Consider the following 9,226-nt stretch of genomic DNA (forward strand, 5'->3'; position numbering starts at 1 on the left):
TGACAACACAAACTATAGGTGATGTGAAAAAGAAGTGAAAGTATCATCTATGTTACACTGCACGGACGGTCACAAGTGAGTGTGACTGGTCTTCCCCCCCTCTCCTTTAAGCAGTTTAGGCATCATAAACAACCAGACCAAAAAAACAACAACACTGAGATTTAAAAATAAAAAATAAAAGAAAACAGCTTTATCTCCAAGCATTATAACTTTGTTCAGGAGTCTTTAAAACATTTCATTTTATGGGTTCATTATCATTTCCTCATCATATATCTTTTTTTCTCAATTAAAACTGGACTCAGAAGGTAAAGCAGCATTTTAACCCCTACTGTCACACACATAGCCAGTCTGCTCACGAGAACAAAGGACGTCACTATTGCAAGATTTTTTTGGTGTGTGTCATTTACATCGGTTATTTCTTTTTTTTAAGAAGGATGGAGCACTATACCCACATGGATGGAAGGCCTCCTCTTCCCTCCACTGTGAACGTGGGGAGGTCCTCCTTATTGGGGGAGCTTGATGGGGGATATTGGAGGGCGTGACTGAGAATTCCTTCCCATGATGCATTGTGGAAGTAAGAGGACAGACCGTACGATGCATCACTGTCTATTCCCCTCTTCCAAGTTCATCACGGCGCCTCAAGGATCGACAACATTCCCCCTTCGGGCCCACGCCAACAATGGTGGGGAGGAACCATGGGATGACTCTTTAAGAGTCTCTCGCTCTCTCTCCTTCTCGCTCATTCATCCATCTTGTTCACTCTCTCCCACAGATGCTGCTTGGCCGCTCACATTCGTTCGGTGGCACCGCTGCGTAGGGGGGCGGCTGGCTACGACCTGCCTTGTCTCACAAGGGAGCGGCCTGGACTGGGTTTGGTGTCAGGACCTCTTGCCTGGAGGACGGGTGTGGGGGGGAGGGCAGGTGTAGGGGGGCCAGATGAGAAGGGTCTGTGGTCAGGGCTAGGCCCTTCTGCTGGAGAGTCCTGGCTCGAAAACCTGCTGTGTGAAATTGCACAGGGGCCAAAGCTGCTGGGAGGATGTGTGTGGCCACAAGCTGACCCGTTGCATCCTGGGACATGTCCCGTAGCCAAGAGTGGCCTCGGTGGAGGAGGAAGGTTGTTGGTTTAATACTGACAATGTGACAGGGCTCAGAGCCCACCTGGCCCGGTATTCCTCTGTTAGACAGGGCGGGTCAACAGGTCTCCTTGAGAGTGTGCATGCCTCAGTTATGAACGTAGAAGGAGGAGTGCAGGGGTGGGGCAGGGGTTTTAATGTGAGGGTGGTAGTGTGTGTGTGTGGGGGGGGGGGGGTGCTTGGATGGGGGTGAGGTTCTGGAACCAATGCAGTAGTGCAAAAACTCCCACCGCAAGCCAGTCATGGTCAGTGAGGTGAGGTTGAGGGGTTCTCCCATGACAGAGCGAGGCAAGCTGGGGTGAGAATGAGGTCGAAGAACTCCTCCTTTACCAGAGCACTCTGAGGTCGAGGCTGAACTACCAGTCGTGTTCCAGTTCTGTTTGCCCCCCACGGCGGTTGCGGTTCAGGTTGAGGCAGCATGGCTTAGCCGTCTACCACAGGTACCCATGATCCCTTTCAGTCCCGCCACGCCCATACCGTCCTCCACATGCTAAAAACTCATCCACTCGGCCCACTTTCACATACTACTGCTTGGCATAACATCAAAATAGTTGTTTCTTCTCAAAAAACGTTTTTCTTCCTAGAAGACTGTGCTAAACCCAATCGGTTTAGGCCTGGCCTAGGGGCCATTTTGGGTCTTGTCTCTCTGTACCCCTCCGGTCCAAGCTGGCCCGAGGGGCCCCAGCTAGGTACACTTCCTTAATCTTCCGCTGGTGTTCTTGTCCTTCCGTTTTGACAGAGATAGAACAGAATGGGATTCCAAATTCTAAAAGTGACACTTGGTCCCACATAACAAAAGGAAAAAAAAAACCCAGAGCGTTTGGGTACCATTCCCCAGCCTCACCCCCCTCTTCCCACCTAAAAAAAAGGTGAGCTCATTTTGGGGAACAGCCGGCCGGCCCTCCTGTCATCAGTGGTATTTTGTTTTGACTGAGTGATAGCACTGTGTGTGTGTGTTTCGTCTTTTTAGACATGTGTCTATAATTGTGCATCCATTCATCACAATGCACATGCAATGCACATGTTTGTATTGTATGTGTGTGTGTGTGTGTGTATGGAGGCTGTGGGCAGCTGCCCTGTGTCCAGAGAGGTGAGGTAGACCCTGTCGGACAGGGACAGTGGCGGTGCCCCCAGCCTGGGCTGTGCCCACTTTGAGGTAAATGATCTGCCATATTGGCCTTGCCCGCTCTCAGTTATGGCCTGTATACGGAAGCCCGGAGGGGCCACACTGAGCTGAGTCCAGTCGGAGACGACTCAGAAGAGCCCTGCAGGTTAGGGCTTAAGCACCGCAGTGCATACAGTAAAATGAGGCATTTTAGTTTTCTGAGGTGAGGCTGTTTGTACAAGTGTGTGTGTGTATCTCTGTGTGTGTGTATGTGTGTATGTGCGCATGCTATGGTAATGTCAGCTTCCCTGCCTTGCACCTTGCAATTCAAGCCCTCCAACAGGACAGGGCGTGGGAGCTGACTGGGGTCCTATTCCGTCTCTAGGCACTCAATCTAGCAGCTATTAAATCTGCCTTTCTCTTTTTCTCTCACTCCCCCCCCCGTCCGCCCTTCCCTCTTTCTCTTCAGCCTTACCCTGAGTGAAATCCTGTTAGCATCCCTCCCTTTTAATTCACCGCAGTGACTTTCCTTGGAGAGAAAGAGCTCAATTGTCATTCATGAGAGGGGCTACTGCTGGCACAAGAAGCAGGGGCAATGACAAGGCAGGTCTACCGGTGTGTGTGTGCGTGTGGTATGTGTGTGTGTGTCACAGGAGCTGGTCCAATGACAGAACTGAAGGTAGATACAGAGCCATAGCCTTTTACAACGTAGACACGTATTCATACATTGGAGTAGCCTTTTTTAAATATAGCACCGGAGAGTGAAACGAACATGCTCACTGCTCCAATCAGAGAAAGAAATGGCTCAGTTGTGAGTTAGGAGTTTATACTAGGTCTGGCAGCTTTTCTCCAGTCTGGTCATTAAATGGTGAGATGCTTTTAGCACATCCACCTGTAAGACAGACCACTGTTTGAGTTTGTACTTGGTGACTGTTTCTTCTGAATGATTGTTTGACATTAATTCAGAGACGAGCCGTGAAACAGATTGACCAATTGAGGATCTGGCTGCTGCTATTCCAAACAGGTAGAACAACGTGAGCACCACCATGTAGTGGCAGTGCAACACAGAGAGAGGGGTACCTCTCACCCTGTGTGTGTATGAGTTGAGGAATTAAATAAGTGAGTAATTGAGAGTGTGTGTTTGTGTGTGTGTGTCTTAGCAAATGTCTGCAACTCTCACTGGATAAGACATCGTGCTCAGACAGAAGGGCCCCCAAACGGATTCGAAAAGCAGGTGCTCATGGGGGGAGGAGGAGGAGGGGTTTAAAAACGCAATCCTGATTGGTTGGGCTCCTGCTGCTGGTGTGTTGTGGCCATATCGTTTTTAACCCCAGAGAAGTCGGTCGGAGAAACAGGAGTCCCGCAAAGACGCCCCTCCCCCCTCCTTTTCATGACTTTGTTTTTGTTTCGTCCTGCTAGTGGGCGCTCACACTTCCTGGTCCTCGAAGACCTCCAGGAAGAGCGGGGGGAAGAGCTCGTTGGGGCACTCCACCTTCATGTGGAGGAAACGGCTGGCGTGGCACGCCCCGATCATCCTCAGGTCGGTCACCTTCATCAGCAGCTTGGGCCAGAAGTGGGGAATGTTGTGCTTGCGGTAGTTGATGTAGTGTTCGAGTGCCAGCAGGTAGGTCTCCTGACACTTCTCGATCTTGTCCACGCAAGTGAGCCCGGAGCGGTCTGGAAGGAGGGTGGGTTTGTAAATGCAAACAGGTCAGTAGAGCTTCAAACATGCGATCCTGTTAGGTAGCAGTTTTAACCAACAGCCGTTATAACCTGTCGTCCAGCTGTCATAACCTGTCGTCCAGCTGTTATAACCTGTCGTACAGCTGTTATAACCTGTCATACAGCTGTTATAACCTGTCGTACAGCTGTTATAACCTGTCGTACAGCTGTTATAACCTGTCGTACAGCTGTTATAACCTGTCGTACAGCTGTTATAACCTGTCGTACCTGAGCTCATGAGCAGCACGGCCTGCAGCAGCGCCACCTCCGAGTCGTCCAGGTTGAACTGCGCCAGGCTCTTGCCCAGGTCAAATATGGCGTCCGACACCACGCCCAGGCCGCCGTTCTTCAGCTGCTCGCGCTTCACCGCCATCTCTCCGCTCAGGGTCAGCGTCTCGCTCTCGGGGTCGTAGCGCACGGCGGCACGGAGCGACATGATCTCCATGCAGCAACCCTTCAGAAGGATGATCTGGTCTTCACAAGGCAGCTGGATGGAGGGACGAGACATACAGGCATACGTCAAAAAACACATTCCATTCACATCCTGTTCCCCAGTTAAGACAGACATGACTGAGACGGGAATAACACATCAAAGCTGTTATGAATACTGAAACAACATTTATGAAGATTGTATGAATTATTTACACACGCACGCACGCACACACGCACACACACACACACACACACACACACACACACACACACACACACACACACACACACACACACACACACACACACAGTGCAGGTCTCACCTCAGAGAACATGGGCAGTTTTTTGGCAAAGTCGACCACGCGGGTGATGGCGGGGGTGATGATCTTGGTGAACTCACTGAAAGCCTCCAGGTCCACCTTGTCCCCGTCGGACGTGGGGGCCACTGGGGACTGACCGATGTCCTCCGGCTGGACGGGGAGAGGTCACGAGGGGACAGCACACACGTCAACAGGGTGGCCCACAGAGCCGGGTCAAGAGACTGCTTCCATTACAACAGGTTCATTCACTCGCTTTATATGGACAAAGAGCATGTGGATGACTACAGTGAACAGGGACAACTGGTGTAGGTCTAGTTGAAGTGAGCTCAGGTAGTCTTCCATCTGTTTGCCGACAGGAGGCTGGATGGAGGGGGGACACGGATGTCTGCAGACAGACACTGTATCAGCAGGACAAGCAGCACCCGTCTGAGTATCTGCAGAAGACTCCAAACAAGCTCCACAGCTCGAGCGGCTGACACAAGGAAATCAAGGAATTGCAGCCCCTGTGTGTGTGTCTGAGTGTGTTAAGAGAGCGTGTGCCTGTGTGTTTGTCAAGAGTAATTGGATTTTCGTCAGTGCTCATAAATGTCTCATTAACTGGCCTTTCCTTGCTCATGTGGTTGAATTCAATAGAGCCCTTTGAAGAGGGCCTCTATAAACCTCTTGACCTCAGACCAGCAGAACATACAAGACAAGATGCACTGTCTTCCAACGTTCACGGATTGTCCCACTGGAGGCACCTTGAAACCTGGGTGACACTTTGTGTGAGGGGCTGACCGTGGAGGCTGAGCGTGGCCGCTGCTTGTTTGTCAGGCTCGCCCAGTGTCACACCACGCAGGACAACACGACCGAGTGCCTTGCCCAAGGACACAACGTAATTTTGCGTAGCCGGGAATCGAACCGGCAACCTTCTGATTAATAGCCCGATTCCCTAACCGCTCAGCCATCTGACTTTAGCGTCCAGTCCCACGTCTGTTCTGCCTCATGCCAGAGCTGTTTTCCATTTTTGTGGAATGTGGGATTTAGCATGTAGGATGCAAAACTGGACCATGGGGGCTGTGTGTGTGTGAGAGACAGAGAGTCAGTGTGCCTGTGAGAGTGTTGATGTGAATCTTTGGTTAGAGTGCACATTTTCAGGACCTACTGATGTAACTGCACTAGTATTTATATATACTGACATATACAACCACTCTCTCTCATACCTATCCCAACAAGCCCACACACACGCCCACACACACACCCACAGACACACATTTACATTTAGTCATTTAGCAGACGCTCTTATCCAGAGCGACTTACAGTAAGTACAGGGACATTCTCCCCGAGGCAAGTAGGGTGAAGTGCCTTGCCCAAGGACACAACGTCATTTTGCACGGCTGGGAATCGAACCAACAACCTTCTGATTAATAGCTCGACTCCCTAACCGCTCAGCCATCTGACCCCCCTACACACACACCCACACACACACGCCCACACACACCACGCCCACACACACACACCCACACACCACGCCCACACACACCACGCCCACACACAGAGCACATCCAGCTGTCAGAACTGCCAGCCATTCCAGGGTCTCGTAAAAGCAGAGCTGGAGACACAATATCACTGTGGGGCAGACGGTCATCCACTCTATCTAGAACGAATGCACCCCCCCCACCACACACACACACACACACACACACACACACACACACACACACACACACACACACACACACACACACTCTCTAGTACACAGACCTGCGGTGTTTTCGTGTCCTCTATATCTGGAAGCTATGTGGGCTATGAGGGGTTATATGGGTTGAAGGTATTTATAGAAGATTTAACGGGACCTTCTGGACTACTATTGGCAGCAGTTCAAAAACATGCTTCCTATATCGGAGGCTCGAAGTTGCAGCTTGCTCAAATCCTGTTTGGGCTTTCGTTGTCAGTGCTTTGACACACCTCGTAATGTTAAGTCTGTTAAACAAGCAAATTGACTGTGGCTTTGCGGGGAGCTGTGGTATTGGTGAGTGTCTCTTTATAGACTGGTTATGGGAGAAAAGAACCTTGTATGCTGGACTGAAAGACATTTTGGACTTCAAATCCATTTCAGGCTGTGTGTGGGATGTGTGTATAGTGAAGTAACAATATTCCAAAGAGAGTATGCGTATGTGTGTACAGTGTGTATGTGTGTGTTTTGCACACCCTGTGAGTGTACTGTAAGGGCTGTGTGAAACATAGGAGGAGAAGAGAGGTAGGGGGAGAGGAGAGGAGGACACGAGGACAGGACAGGAGAAGACAGGATAGAAACTGGTCGGTTTAGACGAGTCTAGAAGTCCAGTCCATCTAGCCTGAGAGGCAGCTCTCCACAGGAGGACAGATTGAGTACACCTAACCACCTAAACACAAGTTCCTGCTCTGCTCGTTTCTCCAGGGTTAGGGCCTGCCAAGACCAACACGCCACACGCCTTAAACATACTGTATATACCTGGTCACACACATACACTTCTTCATACATAAAGTCACATAAATGAGTACTAGGAGAGGGTGAGAGAGAGAGAGAGAGAGAGAGAGAGATAGAGAGAGGGAGAGAGATTTTTCAACACAAATAGAAAAACAGACAGACAGGCAGGCAGACAGGCAGGAGTGACTTGGGTGGTTCCTCACCAGGAACTTGCGTTTCTGTTTCCAGTGGGAGCCCTGTGCGTTGGTGTGGCGGTGGGCCTCGGTCACCATGCGGATGATCTCCCACTCGGAGGCCGTGGGCTCGGGCCGGTTCTGCAGGGTCTTCACCATCTCCTCTTTCTTCCTCTTCTCACGGTTCTCCTCGATGAGGCGCCGCTTGGCCACTCGCTTGGAGTCGTCCAGGACCACTAGAGAGAGAGATGGGTGGAGAGAGAGACAGAGAGAGAGAGAGAGAGAGAGAGAGAGAGAGAGAGAGAGAGAGAGAGAGAGAGAGAGAGAGAGAGAGAGGAGAGGAGAGGAGAGGAGAGGGGAGGGGAGGGGAGAGGAGGGAGGGAGGGAGGGAGGGAGGAGAGGAGAGGAGAGGAGGGGAGGGGAGGGGAGAGGAGGGGAGGGGAGGGGAGGGGAGGGGAGGGGAGGGGAGGGGAGGGAGGAGAGGGAGGGAGGGGAGGAGAGGAGGGGAGGGGGAGAGGAGGGAGGGAGGAGGGGAGAGGAGGGAGGAGGAGGAGGCGGGTTAATGATATTTAACGTGGTGTGTGGATGTCCCTGAGTGTGTGTGTGTGTGTGTTAGACTCACGGGTCCATAGCCATGCCAACGGCGATGCACTTCTTGAAGCGGCAAAGCTGACACTGGTTCCGGGTGATCTTGTCGATGATGCAGCAGCCATCGTACTTACAGGAGTAGGCCGGGTGGAGGTTCTTCTGGATGGTCCTCCGAAAAAAAACCCTGAGAGAGGGAGGAAGAGAGAGATAGGGTGGAGTGAGAGACAGTGGGTGGATGGAGAGGGAGAGAGGCAGGGAGAGGTGGGAAAGAGAAGGAGAAAGGAGTTGAAATAACAAGTTTTATGAGAGGTGAGGGGTGATATAATGAGGGATGGGTGAGAGAACAGAGAAGCTAATAGTTTAACATCAGTACACTGCCACCTGCTTCACACTGAAGAACCCTGAGAGACAGAGAGAGCACATCATCGCTCAGTTTTCAACTCATACTCCCCCCCCCCCATACTCGTATATCACCTTAGTAAAAACACATCTAAAAATACCATCTTTCTAACTATTTGGATGTAGGGTGTTTTGTCTTTGTGCATGTGTGTGTCAGTGTGCGTGTCAGTGTGTGTGTCAGTGTGTGTGTCAGTGTGCGTGTCAGTGTGTGTGTCAGTGTGCGTGTCAGTGTGTGTGAGTCTGTGTTGCACAGAGAGCAGATCACGTGGAGAAATGGAACTAGAACACAAAACCAAGGGAACAAAGAGAGTGAGAGACAGACAGGGATGTGAGGGATGTGAGAAAGATCCGAACAGCATGGGACAGAGTGGCAGGGACTGTCACAAACATGCAGCCGACACAAAGCTGACGTGCTGATGACATGAAGGCAGACTGTCCCATCGCCATCTGTGTGTGTGTGTGTGTGTGTGCGTGTGTGCGCGCGAGGATTAATGCCTGGCTTCTGTCAAACATGGAGGCATCAGTTCCTATCTGAGGAGAAGGAACAAGTCTGGCTTCATACTGAATGTCCGCGGCGCACGACCATGAAAGATTAACCCTCGTGTTCTCTTCGGGTCATTCTGACCCATCAGTCATTGTGACCCACCGTCGTATTGCGACACCTTTACCGCATACAAAAACAAAGTAAAGCATTTTCTTTTAACCGTCGGGCTGTCTCAGACCCTCCACATTGCGAAGGTTAAAAGAAAATTATTTTTATTTGGTTTTGTATTGGGTAAAATTGGGTAAACACAACAATGGTTCGTTATGAACCTTTGGGTCATGTGACCCGAAGGCAGCACACGGGTTAAGTATGTATGTGAGAGAGCGCAAAGAAGAAGAGAGAAAGAGGGAGAGTGTGTGTG

At 50.9% G+C, this 9,226-nt stretch overlaps 1 protein-coding gene across 1 annotated transcript in view; it reads right to left on the reverse strand.

Moving 5' to 3' along the window:
• Nucleotides 1-911: 911 nt before the first annotated feature.
• LOC134031681 (thyroid hormone receptor alpha) overlaps nt 912-9,226 on the reverse strand; it is an 81,192-nt gene continuing 72,877 nt past the window's right edge. Inside the window, exons 6-10 of the mRNA XM_062475387.1 lie at nt 7,958-8,106; nt 7,365-7,570; nt 4,716-4,862; nt 4,189-4,447; nt 912-3,915 (exon numbers count right to left, since the gene is read on the reverse strand). Of these exons, the coding sequence (XP_062331371.1) occupies nt 3,665-3,915; nt 4,189-4,447; nt 4,716-4,862; nt 7,365-7,570; nt 7,958-8,106 (1,012 nt within the window). The 3' untranslated portion in view covers nt 912-3,664. The remainder of the gene's footprint in view (nt 3,916-4,188; nt 4,448-4,715; nt 4,863-7,364; nt 7,571-7,957; nt 8,107-9,226) is intronic.

The sequence above is a fragment of the Osmerus eperlanus genome, chromosome 12 (genome assembly GCF_963692335.1).
Source record: "Osmerus eperlanus chromosome 12, fOsmEpe2.1, whole genome shotgun sequence".
Taxonomy (NCBI): Eukaryota; Metazoa; Chordata; class Actinopteri; order Osmeriformes; family Osmeridae; genus Osmerus; species Osmerus eperlanus.